Here is a 16,719-nt window from a genome sequence, read left to right as displayed (position 1 = left end):
TGTGCACCTCGTTCTCCTGTTGGGAGTTTCCTATGCTGCAGGTTTGCTGCTTGTTGTGAAAATGATGTCCTAGTGACTTGTCTTCTGCGTGGTTATATAATCCCAGCACACTTCTGTATGATCTGTAGACTTTTATGGGGTTGTGGCCAGGTCAGTTTTTAAATGTTTGGAAATGCCCTATGGAACAACATTGCAGTGGCAGTGAAGCTTGACAGGAGAATTGTATTACTGTTACCCTAGTTTTGGCTTAAGGGTGATGAGAAGATGAAATTTTTGATGGGTCAGTTTTAGTTGTGTATGTGTATGTGATTTATTTTTTAAAATTCTAACGTCTGTTCTTCACAGCTTAGATATGTTGACTTTCTGATTATTCATCAGTCCCTTTACTGATGTATTTTCCTCCGAAAAACTACATTTGCTTCCAGACTGTTTTCGTCTGATGGTAAAGAATAAATTTTTCATTTGCAGTATAAAGTTGATCTGAGAAAAAATGTTTATCTTGGCTCTTCACTTGGCTTCTGTGAAAGAAACTTAATAAAATAATATGGGCAATTCCCATTACTAATCCTAACCATGTACAACAGAGGTCTGTACAGTAACATAGCAAAAATAAGTTACTGTACTTTTACTTAGTCATTGCCTGTTTTAGACTAAGGAGCAGTGAGAGACATTTATAAATAATGATACCTCAGATCACTTTTGTTAAATGTCCTCTAATATGTGGATATTTGGTATCTGGCTTGTGTTATCTTTTATACAATCTTGTCTTCTTTCTTTGCACTTCAGTTTAACAACTCTGTGGTTTCCTATCTTCTTCTTGTGACAGTCAGGTCCATCAGAATTTCCTGTGACTGTGACAGTAGAGAGTCCTTCCTCCTCAGAAATCGAAGAGGTCGAAGATTCCTCAGAAAGTGTTCAGGAAGAGCCAGAGAAAATCAGTTTGAAACAAGAAGCACTGCAGGTACGAAGTTATCACTTTAAAGCTATAGAGAAGATTATTTTTCAAATGGAAGCCTGATTGCAACACTGCACAGCTTGAGTGAGGGTTTTGTTTTCTCCTCCCATCTGCATTGTATCCCCTTGAATGGTTCCTTAAGCTTAGACCAAGGTGAATGGTGGACATTTGAACTCTAAGAAATAAAAATCAAAACATGTCGTTAGTAATATAGTTTCCTTTCCTTAGAACCTTAGGATATTCGATTTAGGGAGAACCTTAGTGATCATAAGATAAAGAAATTGAGTTCTGAATGAATATAGTCAGCTGATTCAGTGCTCTTGTTTTACAAATGAGAAAATTGACAGTTCTAGTTGAACTCTCTTTTTATAAGAGGAAAATATGGCCTCATTTTAAATAAAAGTAAAGTTGAAAAAAGTTTTGATGTTAATATTCTCCTTTCCTAAAATAAAAAACCTCAAGAAGCTACATTATATTCCCTCATAAACCTGACATCTAATGTGATTCCATACTTTTGTTTGTATGGACAGAAAAGAAAAACTGATTTTCATAAGAAACTTTTGCACCTCAAAAATAATATATTTGTTTTATTTCAACTTTAATGCAGAGCTGAACATTTCTAGTAAATAAGGGAATACCATTTGGGGGAACCATGTCTTTGTGCTACAAAGTCCATGTTTAATTTTTAAAAATTATTTAATATGATTCTCTTTTCGTATGAAACATGAAACTTGACAGGTTTCAGAACTAATTATCCCATTATTGTAGGACTATGGTAATTACTCTTTGATTTTCAAAAGAGAATGTTAGATTTTTATGTTTTTAATTAAAATTAATGATAATATAGAGAAATTTTAAGAAAACTTAGAAAATTATGAAATGTTACAGTGGGAGAAATCTATAGTTCATGTAGAGTTACCCCCTTTCGTTTTATAAATGAGCACCTACAATTTGTAGCACATAAGTGATTTCTTAGTAAATTGCAGAGTACGACAAGACCCTAGAGCATCTAACCCGCATTCCTTGTCATTTTAGATGTGTTGTATTCATTTCCTTCATGAGTAGAACAGGAGATTGTATTTCTAAAAGCAGTGATAGACTGGGGAAGACCAAGAACTTTAAACACGGGGACCACAGAATAGCAGATTCAGAATGCACTGAGAACCATTGCAGCTCTTCTCCGTTTTGACAAGACACTACAAGGATGGTATCAAAGTGTTTAAGTACATAAGCCAACAACAGTCAAGAGATTTCAACATAGTTTTGAAAGAGAGAAGACACATGGAAGAGTGTGAAACTGAAGCAGTAGAACAGAGGAAAAGCATCACCTAGAATATGCACAGGTACCACCAGCAACTGAGGAGGATTCTGACCCCACCTGCAGAAGTAGCTTCATGCTTTGATGCGCATGTAGGAGAGAGGGTGGAGTTAGTTAAAAGTGTGACTGAAATAGGGGAGCTCATTGAAGGGTTGTGTTTGGAGCAGTGGACTCCCAGCCCCGCCCTCACGCTCCTGAAGTGAGATGATTTTAAGTTTGAAAACAGTGAAACTGGGGAGAACTAGGGCAGCTAGTGTGAGTTTTTACACCCTAGAAAAGAGTGTTTGGGGGGGATCCTATTACAGTCACTCCCCACTTCTTCCTGCATAAGAAGCCAATCAATCGTTGACTTCAGGGAGCTTTCTGCGCTCATTCTTAAATAGAAAATAACTGTCATTTGCCTGATAGTTGAGTAAAGCTTACAACATGAGAGAGGGGGGAAAAGAGTGAAAACATATCCTGGTAGGACTGGGGACAATTTAGGGAACAAAATAATTTAAGCAAAAACCCTAATTAGTATCCTGAGAGAGGTTTAAAAAGAGCTAGCAACTATAAAATAAGACTAGGGTGTTAATTAAAAAGAGAATGGTCAGAAAGCAAGAGAGGTGTCTTGGATATGAAAATATGGTTGCTGAAATATATTCAGTAGGAATTTTAAAAATTTCTCAGTATATAAAAAAGAACGACACAATGGAAAATGTGATAGCCATATGTTAGAGAGGCTGCATCTGGGAGATCCAACATGTTACCATTAGAAACGGCAGACCCAGACAAAAAATGGAGGGAAGCTGTCAAAGGGCAACAAAATTCCCCACAGCTGAAAGTAGACATCAGGCCTCAGATTGAAAATCGTTACTCAAGTTTTGAGCAAGATGAACAAGAATAGACTCATACCTAGGCACCCTTCATTGTGAAACTTTAAAATACTGAAAAAATAAATTAAAATAGAATAAAATACTGAGAGGATACATCCATTCCAGAGAGAAAAATACTGGTCACCTAAAAAAAAAAAAGTTAAAATCTGACTTTATCATACTTGTCATCAGCACCATGGATGCTGGAAGGCATGAGAAAGATACCTCCAAATTTTTCCAGCACATAATTTTCACCCTAGGGTTTTGTATCCAGCCAAACTATCAGTCATAAGTGGAGGCTGAATGAGATATTTTGTACACAAAGAAATTTGAAAAATTTACCTCCTGTGCTACACCTTAAGCTATTTATAGAAATAATCCAGCAAAATGAGGCAATAAACCAAGAAGGAAGGTAATAGGGGATTCAGTGCAGAGAGCAGCTAGTCTAGATTGGAGAGGCTTCCATTGATTGTGTGATTGAGAGCTTAGAAACACCTTGAGGCATATTGTACTTACTAGGTATTAGGCACTGTTGGAAGGGAGGAGGGAGAGGAAGAGGAGAAGGAACTTGAACTCCAGAGGAGAAAAGGCTATACTGACATAAACATGAAGCAAACTAAACTATGGTTGATTTTTAACCTACTATTGGTGAGGAAGAGAAGAATCCACTTAAACTTGACACTATAGATGTCCCCGTTTTCAGTGACACACAGGAGTAATGACCACCTATCTAATTTGTTGTCCAAACCAGAACTTGTCCAAACTCCTTACACTTCAATAGTGTAAGGAGGCGCTCTAATGCTGTAACATCAGGACAACAGGTATAAACTGGAACAGCCCACGGCGGCTTGGGGTATGTGGTCACCCTGCACGAGGGCAGTGACACTGACACAGTATGGAACGAGGTGTAGTCTATACACAGAGACACAGTACATCTGCAGTGGGCAATATTAATTTAATTGTAATAATGGCAATACTGTCTTGGTTGGCAGCTTTTATTGTCAACTTGCATGTAATAACAAATAACTAACCTAAACTATACTTAGTATGTATTAGTATTAACTTGGTATGTACTGAAATGTATTGTGTAGTAGTATGTACTTAGTATATATTAGGCTCTAAGTGTTTTTGCATATATTAACTCATTTAATCCTCTGAATAGCCTTATGAGGTTGGTGCTAATATCATTCCCACTTTTGAGAGAAGGATGCTAAGACAGGGAAGGAACTTGCCCAGGCTGTACCGAATTTAGGGTTGGATCGAGGCTTTGAGTTTAGGCTCTCTGCCTGTTCTCTTAAACCTTACTCCCTACTGACTCTCAAATAACAGAAGATTTAACTGCACATAGAACAGAATATAAATTTCAACTTTGACAACGTAAAAGCTAGGTTTGGAAGGTAGACAGGAGGTAGAAAAAAGGGAAGATGGTATGAATGTCCTCATTTTACAAAGCGTGACGATGAGAGAGTTTATAGTGGATCAACAATGTAGGTTTTTAAGTATATCACTACAAGTCAAAGAGATCATGAGCAGTGGAATAACTAATGATGACATAACTTTACTGAGCAGTGTGGACATAGGAAAGAGTGTAAAGGAACTAAACCCTTACTTAGTAAATCAGAAAGTGAACAGATAATGCCTCAAATTTAGTCAGAAAATAGTCATGTAAGAGTATTACTTGGAAATGGAGAAGAATTCAAAATAACAACAGTTGGACCTCCCTGGTGGCGCAGTGGTTAAGAATCTGCCTGCCAAGGCAGGGGACACAGGTTCGAGCCCTGGTCCAGGAAGATCCCACATGCCACGGAGCGATGAAGCCCGTGCGCCACAACTACGCAGCCTGCGCTCTAGAGCCTGCGAGCCACAACTACTGAGCCCACGTGCCGCAACTACTGAAGCCCTCGTGCCTAGATCCTGTGCTCCACGACAAGAGAAGCCACTGCAATGAAGTGTAGCCCCCGCTCACCGCAACTAGAGAAAGCCTACACGCAGCAACGAAGACCCAACACAGCCAAAAATAAATAAATAATAGTTAAAAAAATAAGAATAAAAAATAACAATAGTTGACGTCAACCTCATAAAAAAGGAAATCCAAACAGCCAGTAAACACAGAAAAGTATACGACTTCATTAAGTAATAAGAGAAAAGTGAGTCAAAACCAATGAAACTACATGCCAATCAGATTGACAAATACATAAATAAAGTCTGGTAGTATCAGGTATTGTAGACCTGGAGTACTATGGGAATCTTCTACCCTGCTTATACTGGAGTATAAATCGACACAACTACTTTGGAAAGCATTTAGCACTCTCCATCAACTGAAGGTATATAAATAGCCTGTGACCCAGCAGCCCTCACCCCCGCCCTGTGTAAATGCACCAGAATAACCGGTACAGCAGGATTCCTGTCCATGATTTGCATTAGCACAAACTGAAAACAACCCAAATGTCCATCAAGAGTCAAAAATTAAATAAATTATGTGTATTCATACAGTGGGAAAACTATCAAGCAATAAAACTGAATGAACTAGAGCTACAGGCTGCAATGTGGATGAATCTTTTAAACCAATGTTGAGTGAAAGAAATAAGATAGAAAAGACTTCATATACTATGATCCTCTACATAAAGTTAGATGTTGACAAAACTAAACTCTTTTGTTAGGGATGCATGCAGGTTAAAGGAAATGATTTTCAGAAATGAGGATGGTGTTTAACCGGGAAGAGGGAAGGAGCTTGTGATGAGAAAACGATATGGGGGGTTTTTGAGATGCTGACAAGTATCAATACTTTCAGATTCGAGTAGTGGTTATGTAAGTATTCTCTTTTGATTTGTCACATGGACAGTTTTGTCCTGTGCACTTCTCAGTACACATATCGTATTTTACAATTAAAAACCTGTGTACAGAATCGGTCGCTTCTTGAGTGCTGGACGTGGGAGTGGGATGAGACTATTTTACAATTAAAAACCTGTGTACAGAATCGGTCGCTTCTTGAGTGCTGGATGTGGGAGTGGGATGAGACTATTTCATTTTAAGCCCTTCACTACTGCTTGCATTCACATGTTCATTCATTCAGCATTAATTGAACATATGCTGTGTACCAAGCACTCTTCTAATTTTATATGTGTTTTAACTCATGTAATCCTCACAAGAGCTCTGTGATATGGGAGCTTATCTCCATTTTATAGATGAGGAAGTTGAGGCCTAGAGTTATAGAACTTGTCCAAGGTTATATAGCTAATGGGTAGTGCCAGGCCCATTTGCCTCAGAGAATCTGAATTTTTACAATATAATATAAAAGAGAAATGTAATTACTAATTATAAGCCAAAAAATTGCACATTAAAGAAGACGACAAGTTTTCATCTATCCAGTTAGAGAAAAACACACAGTCTGTCTTTCACACACGTACATCTTGTATTGGTAGGGATTTTCCTTATTAAGCAATTATTTATTGACCGTCTACGTTGTGCTAGGCACAGGTGCTGGGGATAAACACTTAATAAAATACACCCCCTATCTTCAAATAACTTGCACTCTAGGTGAGGAAGTAAGCCAACAGTTATAGTAGAGGTTATATACCAAGTGATACATCGCTGATGGCAGTATAAAATCTCAGAAATCTTTTGGAAAGCGGTTTGGAGATAGGTACCTCAGAGCCTTAAAAATATTCATTTGCTTTGATCTCAAACTCATTTTTGTGCATTTATTGTAAGAATGTTATTCTCAATATGGAAAAAAGCCTTCATGCATAAAAACGGTTATTTTGTCTTATAATATTGAAAAGTTAGAAGGAATTTAAATGTGTAAAATGGTTAACCAGTAAACCCACTCAGTGCAATATTTTGTAGCCCACAAAAAAAAAATCAAGGTTATGAATCCCCTGATTATATGAGAAATGATTGATTTCAATGTTAAGTGGAGAAAAGTTGAACATAAAATTTGATATCCAATATGATGGGAGCTTTGTCACAGATAAATCACCCTAGCCAGTGTACAGAAGGGATGAAGGAGAGCAGATGACAGGAAGGAAAATTATTCCAAAGCCTTATCATTAGTCTTACTTAAGTAATAGAATATCAAGCAATTTTACTTTCTAACTTTTTTGGTTCCATATTTCCACGTAAGGGACATGAATTATTAATACTTTGTAGGAGAGGGGTACACTTTTTCACAAAAATTTCACACTGTGTTCTAATTCCCTCCATTAGAGGGAGAAACTATTTCATGTAATTGCACTTTGATGTGCTATTTAGAACCAGTCAGGAATTTTAGTCTACTTTCCTCTGACTGTGGTGAGGGATTTTTGTTTGTTTGCTTATTTGTTTAGAATTTCTTTGAAATCAGTTTTAGAAGATTGATTAAACCATTATATTAAAAGTAGAGGAATTTTGCAATTTTTTTCCCTTTTTCCCCATTGAAAACTTGACTGGCTTTAGTAATGAAACATTAAAGAATTTGAAGTTCTTAGATTCTCAATTTTTTAAACATGTTCTGAATATAAAAATATATGTTCATTGAGCAAATCTTTGAAAACAGTGAACAACTTATTGAGGGAAATAAAAGCCACTTCTGCATGTACACACACCTAATCTGCTCTTTTGTCTTAAAAAAGTTTCAAAAATATTTTGCCATGTCACTAAATACTCTTCTACATCAGAGAATTTGATTAAGCTTATGCATCATCTCCCAGGAGAAACGCACAGATATATTTTGAATGTAGAACTCCTGAAGCCCGTTCATAAACTTTGGTTGAGACCTCTTGTCATTCTTTTCTTAGTGGCTTCACAGCGCATTCCTTCATACGGTGAGCTGTTTTTATTGAAACCAATCCCAATTTGGAGGCTCTTAGCTTTCTTCTAGGGCTTGGTTATAAATAAACAATCTTATGATATCGTGTTGGTAGATAAATCTTTGCCCACATCTTTGATTTCCTTAGGGTAAACTCCTGATGTAGGATTGTTGTTAGGTACCAAAAGCTACTCTCCAGAAAGTGATGCCAGTTCCTCTCCCAATGACGGCATATAATAGAGTTCCTCATTCTTTAAGTGATTGTTCAAAGCAGTTAAAATGTATAAATATACCTTACTGTTTTCATAAGTATAGGTATTCTGATTGTTTATCGCTGCATAAGAAACCACCCCGAAACAGTGGCCCAAAACAATGACAATCATTTATTTTGTCCACGAACCTGGAGGTTGAGTTGAATATTAATTCTTCTACTACACTCTCACTGACTGAAAACAATACCTATTTGACTAGCTCACAGTTCTGCAGGTCAGAAGTCCAGGCACAGCGTGACTGGGTTTCCTGCTCAGATACACATGGGAACATGTGGGTTCCCTCCTGAGAGTGTTAAAGCACGTGAAATTTAAGTGTAAACATTGAGCCCCAAACGTTGGATGTTCACCATAGTTTGTGTGGGTCACGGAGCTGAAATCAAGATGTCAGTCTGGCTGTGTTAGCATCCAGAGGCTCTGGGAAAGAATGCCTCCAAGCTTCTTCGGCTTGTTGGCATAATTCAGATTCTGCAGTTGCAGGACAGAGGTCCCCATTTCCTTGCTGGCTGTCAGTCGGGGGACGGTCTCAGCTCCTAGAGGCCTCTCGCTTGCCTTCCCTGCCGCAGCATTGGACTTCTTCAGAGCCAGCAATGGAGAATCTCCCTCTTGTCCCTTTTGTACTTCAATTCAGGAAGAGTTCAAGTCCTTTTCGTGGGGTGCCTGAGTAGGTCACATCCACCTAGAATAATCTCCCTATCTTAAAAAATCAACTGATTTTGAATCTTAATTCCGTCTGCAAAATCCCTTCACTACAGCACCCAGATTTAGGGTTTGATTGTTTAAGTGGAAGGTTTGTGTACTTCAGTAAGTAGGAGTCTTAGGGGCTCTGTTAGAATTCTGCCTATTGCAAGCAGTGTCCCCACTTCAAGGACCGAAGTGTCTTAGTTCCTAAAACTCCTAAGAGAGTTTATCAGTGTTCATTTTATTTGATTGGCTTTGGTGCATGGGAAGACTACCACCTCCGTGAACAGGAATGGCACCCAGCTTCCTGAGTCCACAGTGTGGCTCTGTTACTTAGTGGTGTCACCTTGGCTGTGCTGCTCTACTTTACTTCTCTGCCTCTGTTTCCCTCATCTGTAAAATAACATGGAGTTAGTGATTGTTCTTTCCTCGTAGGGTTTTTTTTTTTTTGTAATAAATTAATTTTATTTATTTATTTTTGGCTGCGCTGGGTGTTTGATACTGCTCACGGGCTTTCTCTAGTTGCGTCGAGCGGGGGCTACTCTTCCTGGTGGTGTGTGGGCTTCTCATTGCGGTGATTTCTCTTGTTGCGGAGCACGGGCTCTAGGCGCGCAGGCTTCAGTAGTTGTGACACAGGAGCTCTAGAGTGTAGGCTCAGTAGTCGTGGCGCACGGACTTAGTTGCTCCGCGGCACGTGGGATCTTCCCGGACTAGGGCTCGAGCCCGTGTCCCCTGCACTGGCAGGCGGATTCTTAACCACTGCACCACCAGGGAAGCCCCCTCAGGGTTTTGATGATTAGATTATTTAATGCCCAGGGAACTCCAGGAACAGTGCTTGACTGTAACTTGCTTTAAAAGTGATTACTTTTTAAAAGAATGCTTTTGAATCTGCAATTATGCAATTCAGGTATATTAAGCATGTTCATTAATAGGACTTCCTACTATAAAGAGACCCACAAATAAAAATAGAAGTTTTCTTTCTTGGTCTTAACTATTTATTTATGACTTGCTATGTTATACGCATATGCCTTTTATGGTGGGCTGCCACAAATTTATGTTGGAAAAAGTGGAATTTAAATAAATCTTTACTATGCTAATTTGATAGATTTTGATAATTCGTTTCACTAGCATGGTATGATATTACCAGTAGCAGACTAAAACCTGAGTTCACTTCTGGCTCTGCCCCTAAATCCTGATGAGTCCTACAGCTGGAAAGGCTTTTGGATATTATACTACGAATTAGTTATAATATTTACTCTGTTTGTTTAGGAAAAACTGGAGGAGTGCCTAAAGCAGTTAAAGGAGGAGAGAGTAATAAGACTTAAGGCTGATAAATGAGTCAATGAGGCAAACAATTTCTAATACTTTTGAGAGTGTTTTCGTTTTATTTTGATTTGATTTTAAGCCATACACACATAGTTTGTAAACTTTAAAACTGTAATATGTTGCAAATTGGTTGTATCATATGGACTTTTGCATTTACTGGTATTTAGTGATCATATGATCTATATTCCAGAAAGCATGTTTTTAAAAATGTGAAAATCTCGTTTTGTGTGTGTGTGTGTGTGTGTGCTTTCATATGACACTAGCTTATTTTCTGTTCATGATTCTTTGATTCAAGAAAGCACTTTTTGTGCATATACTGTATATACAGTAGCATAAAAGACATGATGAGACTCTCCTGGCAATGAATTAGGAAAGTGAATCATTTAAATAAATTTAAGATATTGGAAAACTTGTACGAATGCAATGCAAGATGAAAATATATACTATAAGAATTACATTAGGTAATGTGCATGAAAGCAGGGCATAATCTAAAAAGTTCCATCTAAATATACTTTATCATAGGTTGAACGTAGGGAGGAATTTTTCAAAGTGCATCCATTGGATTGGCGGACACTCATTCAATAAATGTGGAGCACCTGCTTATATAAGGCAAAAGGGGCCTCATGAACATAACAGCCTTTCTGAGAAATACTAGAGTTGAGCTTATAGGGGGTTTTAAGTGCATAGGTGATGAGCGGAAGGGGAAGAATGCACGGGAGTGAATATTTTCAAGAAGCCAAAGAAAATATTGGTGATCGTACATTTAATAAATTGGGTTGGGTACGATTTAGGACTTTTAAACGTAAGCATTAGATATTTTGCTCGCTAAAGTTAATTCTTAACATTCAGCAGAGTTGTAATATGTTTTGTTCAAATCAGACTCTATAATTCACTTTCTAATTTAAGGGAAACTTAAAGCAGGTAATTTTCTAATGTGGAATGAGGCTCCATTATGAATTGAACCAGTTAGAAATGTGATCTTTTGTGAAATATCATTAATAAAACGACAACTTTGGTTTATTGATATACCACCTAAGTGTTATATAGGAAACTTTGTTGGGTGCCTGGGGGTTTTGGTTATTGTGTGATATGGTCTCTGTCTTTACTGGTGGAGAGTTAGGTTAATTACAGATTAATTACATTTTGAGTGTTTTAGTTTTGTTCCTTGAAACTAGACAAGACTACTTTTGATGACAATGAGAAAAAAGCATGTCAGACATTTTCAGTCTTCTTTTATAGCTGGAACATGAAAATGCCCAGTTAAGAAATATAAAATTCTCTTTGTCTGAAGGCCTTCATGCCCACTCATTGACAAGCATGATCCTGGATGATGAAGGTGTTTTGGGCAGCACTGAGAATTCTTTTCAGAAGTTCCATGCTTTCTTGGATCTCCTTAAAGATGCTGGGTTAGTTCATTTCGCTTCATGGCGTTCTTCTCTTTGCAACTATAATGGTAGTTTGCTGAGGAACTGGAGCAATTTTCATCACTTACGTGGCCATATTTAGCCAAATTTAGTGTAATTATAGGTAATATAGTTGACGTTTTAAAATGAGGAATTAAATTTTTTGAGAAATGCAAATAGGGCAGCCTGCTTTGGTAGAGTGGGGAGCCCATTATAAAAGAGTAACCTGTAGACAGAGTAATTAGTAGGTATAGTTTTTTGTAAAGACTAAATTGAAGGCAGTTTTCATCGAAAATACTCGGGAATGGATAAGAATTTTCCTATCTTTCATTTATTTTGCTTGTTTGATAAGTTTGAATTAAAGTTATTTTTGTCTTAGACATAAAAATTATTATTAATCTTCAGGGAAGATATAGGCCAGTGGTTCTCAACCGGGAGCAATTTTGCTGAAAGAGGGAAGTAGAGATTGATAGTTGATGGAGTGGTGTTTTGTCAGTGAATGAACTGGTGTTGGGAAGGAAGGCACAAACACATTCTTGGAAACTGGAGAAAGGTGGTAAAGAAGTGTGGGAATGGAGGTGTGACAGACAGTGGACGAGGTGCGTGGTACTTGTTGAAGCTGCTAGTGAGACAGTGGGATGTCTCCTAGAGGATGAATCTGGAAAGGGCTAAGAATTTGGGGGAGAGAGAGGCTTGTAGTCTGGAGTAGGATGTTGGCTTTTAAGATTTTAGAAGTATTTCATGATTGTAGGTCTGGGGAAATCTAAACTGCTCTTATGTGATTATAATAACCTTTGTCTTTTCTCCTTTCCTCCTCTGGTCCAGGCTTGGGCAGCTGGCCACAATGGCTGCTATAGATCAGTCAGATTTTCATTTACTAGGTCGTCCCCAGATGAATTCTACTGTTAGCAGTCCACCTAAAGAAGAAAAGAAGGCACTTGAAGAAGAAAAATCAGAATCAAAGCAGAGTGCCCCAGTACAAACGCAAAATCTCCAAGTAAGTGGACAGGACAGCACTTAATGATTCTAAGAGTGATTAGCAAAAAGGAAATGACCAAGTCAGAGAGAAAATAATAATGGTCAGTCTCTAATAGTTCACATGCTTGGGAGCTAGAAGACTGTGGAGTCCTCTCCAAATCTGAGATTAGTAAATGTGGGCCCATTTCATGATACTGTATTGCTGTACATAAGAAAACTGGAAGTTCTTTAGAAAATTTATGAGTTAAAGCAAACTCTCCTTAATGAAGAAAGAAAACATTACAGAAAATATTCCAGATTTTAAATTGTATAAATGTCTATTCTATTCATATTTTATCTAGGTTTCTATTTGTATGCAGTCAGCTTATAATGAAGGAACACTAATGAAGGTACACGTACTGATAGAATTTTTAAAATAAGTAATCTTGACATAGCTAATACGTAAGATATTATAATGACTCACCTGGTCATGGGAATGGGAGGGGAAACCTGTCAGCTTTTCCTCTAGCCTTACTTGGAGCCCCCTTTGCCCACCACAGCCAATCTCAGACTGGTCTTGGGAACTGACAGCTTGAGAACACAGTCTGGTCACAAACTATATACTGTTTACATGTGCCTGGAGGATAGAAAAGAAATTAATTTTCTTACAGAGTAGGGTTTCATTTTTAGTGAGGGAAAGGAAATGGGTAATAACTACCCCAATCACCAAAGTCTGAAAATGTAGCGGACATAGCCTTGGATATAGCTAGGTTAAGTTGAGAATCACTTGGCAAGATAGAATTAGAAAAAAACTGGCTCTGAAATCTTCTGAATAATCAATTACTATGTTAATAATAAGATCACAGAATAACATTGAAGTTTTGAACTCTACTTTTTAATGGTTGGCTTTGTTCATCACTGAATTTTTGTCTTGTCTTTTGTCTTTCCCTCCAGTTTCAGAAAATTACAGGTGATGCTGGGACTCCTTTGCCTCTCGACTCCTTCCATGTCCCAGTCTCTACTCAGCAGGCCTTAGAAACTTCCAAAGACAACCTGGGGGTCCCAGTCACAGAGCAGCGGCAGGAGCCTTTTGAAGATTTCATTGCTAGAACATGTTCTCCTTCAGCAGACGTCATTTCTGGAACTGGAAGTCACAGAAAAGAAGAGGAATTATCTAGAAATAGCAAGTCTTCTTCAGAGAAAATGAGCAAAGCAGGTGAATATACCAAAAAATACTCTGCTAAGAAACAACCTGGGAAGGACCTGCATTCCTGCTCTGACTCACCTGTAAAGCAGAAAAGCAAAGGAATTGGGCAAAATAATTATTTGCTTAATGAACCAATTAGAAGTGAGTCTTTGAAAAAACACATTTTTGTTAAGAAAGAGAGTAGAATAGTGACTGTTTCATCAAAGACAACTAAAAGTAAACTCAATCTACTAGAACATTCTGAAAGTGATACTCGTGGATCTGATTGTGAATTTCAAGAAAGCATCCATACTCCATCACACCTAACATAGGTCTAAATCTTTTAAAATCTTTTAAAATTATGTTTTTGCCTTCAAATTTTAATAAATTACTTATGTTTTTATTATAGCATATGGTGTTTTAAAATACTTGACTGGAAGCCATTAGAGAAAGATTTATCTATGCTTTTTTATTATAATGAAAGTTTTGGTGTATTTTTCCTTGTGAGAGTTTGCACCATTCATTCAGCTAGTGTTTACTGAGGGCTTCATATGTACCGTACTTTTCTGAGTGCTACTGCTTTCAACAGTGAACAAAATAAAGCCTTTACTCTCCTGGAACTAACACTCTGTGGTGGGAGTAAACATAAACAACACAACAGGGTAAGGGGTAAAAAGAGATGGGAATAATAAATGGAATAGTTTTACCATTTGGTTAAATGTCAAACTATTATGAATCATATGGCCAGAAGCCATTGACATATTTTAATTCACAATAACCAGAGAGCATCAAACATTTACCAAGGCACTTAACAGTGTTTACGGATTACAGCAACACTATGAGGTAGGGAACTATTACCATCCCCATTTTATAGATGAGGAGTCTGAGGAGACATTATGTGAGTTACCCAGAATTACACAGATATAAGTAAGTGGTAAGCTGGGATGTGAGCAGAACCCATGCTCTTTTTTTTTAATGTATGGACTTTATTATGTTTCATTTGTTTCTGATTTATGTGATTGTGTTTTAAAGATTTTTTTTGATGTCGACTATTTTTAAAGTCTTTATTGAATTTGTTACAGTATTGCTTCTGTTTTATGTTTTGGTTTTTTGGCTGCAAGGCATGTGGGATCTTAGCTCCCTGACCAGGGATCGAACCCTCACCCCCTCCATTGGAAGGCGAAGTCTTAACCGCTGGACCACCAGGGAAGTCCCCCTTATGTGATTATTTTTATGGCAGTTGTTTTAAATTTTATTTTTTATTGACGTATAGTAGAATTACAGTGTTGTGTTAATTACTGCTGTACAGGAAAGTGACTCAGTTATACATTTATATACATTCTTTTTCATATTCTTTTCCATTATGGTTTATCACAGGATATTGAATATAGTTCCCTGTGCTATACAGTAGGACCTTTTTGGTTTTCTTTAAATACATCCACTTTTTTAAAATAAATGTATTTATTTAATTTTTTATTTTTGGCTGCATTGGGTCTTCGTTGCTACACGCGGGCTTTCTCTAGTTGTGGTGAGCGGGCTTCTCATTGTGGTGGCTTCTCTTGTTGCGGAGCACGGGCTCTAGGTGCATGGACTTCAGTAGTTGTGGCACACGGGCTTCAGTAGTTGTGACTCGCAGGCTCTAGAGCACAGGCTCAGTAGTTGTGGCGCACGGGCTTAGTTGCTCCGCAGCATGTGGGATCTTCCCAGACCAGGGCTCGAACCCGTGTCCCCTGCATTGGCCGGCATATTCTTAACCACTGCACCACCAGGGAAGTCCCATGTAGGACCTTTTTGTTTATCCATCCTGTATATACACCAGTTTGCATCTGCTAATCCTAAACTCCCAATCCAACCCTCTCCCACCCCCTCCCCCTTGGCAACCACCAGTCTATTCTCTATATCCTTGGTTATGTTTCTGTTTCACAGATAGGCAGAACCCAGGCTCTTAATTACTTTGTTATCCTGTTTCCTTGTTAAGAGAAGAAGGGTTTAAGGAAGGCACCGAGAGAGCAGCCAGTGAGCAGTGAGCAGTAGAAGTGCAAAACAGTGGGGCTGTCAGAAAGCACACCTGTCTCCTTCCCCCATCTGAGCAGAATTTTTAAACGGCAGAGTATGTAAGAGTATGTGATGACACATCTCTGGATTAAATTATGTCTCCCTGGTAAAACATGCACAGATAAGTCTTTAGTTCAATCAGACTGAAAGGTGAGATCAGAGAAAAGCTAGAGTGTCAGATTTCTTCTAGAAGTTCCTGGCTGATTGTTACTAAGAGGACTACTAGAGTACTAGTTAGTTCGTTAGTCATGGATTGAGTGTTAGAGGAGCGAAACAATGAGCAAGATGTAGCGTTGGCCCTTTAGCAGCGGAGTGAGAGGGGAAGACGCACAGCAGATGTCTCATCCTGCACGTGACATGCTGTGACGGGCATATTCAGGGCGTTTCATCAGTGTTTGTGGAAGAAGAGGGGGAGCTGTGAGGCAAAGAAAAGTCATCGAAAGAGGCAGTCCCTAAGCTAAGTCTTAAAGGACTCGTGAAAAACTGGTGAGTCAGCCGGTGAAGGGCAAGGACACTCAAGGCAGAGAGGACAGCGGAAGTCCAGAGCTGTGAGTGTGCGAGGGGTGTGTTACGGAGCCACAGGCACAGGCTCTGGCGCATCAGTGCAGTGTCACCAGGCAGTGGCAAGCGCCCCTAAAGGAGGCAGCGAGGAGGAGGAGAGCGGGTCTTAGCCATCCATGTGCGTGGAGCTGGTTTCCTCAGAAAATAGCTAAGAATGGAAAGGACAAGTTCAGGTGGCATTTTAGACCACTGACGTCAGTATGGATGAGGAATCTGAAGAAGCCTGGAGACAATTATGCCCCACTCTTCTGAGGAGCAGTGTTTTTTATTTTCGAGTCGGACTTTCATGCTGCCACCTCCTCTCCTGTCCCTACTGAAAGGTTTATCGGCTGGCAGTAGGGAGAACCTAGCTTAAGTAAAGGTAATCA

The 16,719-nt window shown here is 38.6% G+C and overlaps 2 protein-coding genes across 4 annotated transcripts in view; one reads left to right on the top strand and one right to left on the bottom strand.

Annotated features, from left to right (window-relative positions):
• The window catches only part of LOC309657053 (centrosomal protein of 78 kDa-like), a gene marked incomplete at its 3' end in the record, with an annotated part of 38,738 nt that extends 24,671 nt beyond the window's left edge, over positions 1–14,067 (top strand). Inside the window, exons 3-6 of the mRNA XM_082454015.1 lie at positions 831–961; positions 11,429–11,595; positions 12,418–12,589; positions 13,504–14,067. Of these exons, the coding sequence (XP_082310141.1) occupies positions 831–961; positions 11,429–11,595; positions 12,418–12,589; positions 13,504–14,067 (1,034 nt within the window). The remainder of the gene's footprint in view (positions 1–830; positions 962–11,428; positions 11,596–12,417; positions 12,590–13,503) is intronic.
• Positions 13,579–16,719, bottom strand: part of LOC309658223 (uncharacterized protein) — a 184,892-nt gene continuing 181,751 nt past the window's right edge. For all 3 annotated transcript variants that reach the window (XR_014262059.1, XM_082456626.1, XM_082456629.1), the window contains one exon: positions 13,579–13,693. The gene's annotated coding sequence lies outside the window, so the exon portion shown is untranslated. The remainder of the gene's footprint in view (positions 13,694–16,719) is intronic.

Source organism: Balaenoptera physalus (genome assembly GCF_965194825.1).
Source record: "Balaenoptera physalus genome assembly, chromosome: 3".
NCBI lineage: Eukaryota > Metazoa > Chordata > Mammalia > Artiodactyla > Balaenopteridae > Balaenoptera > Balaenoptera physalus.
Note: the sequence above shows the minus strand (reverse complement) of the source record. Positions and strands in the feature narration are given on the sequence as shown.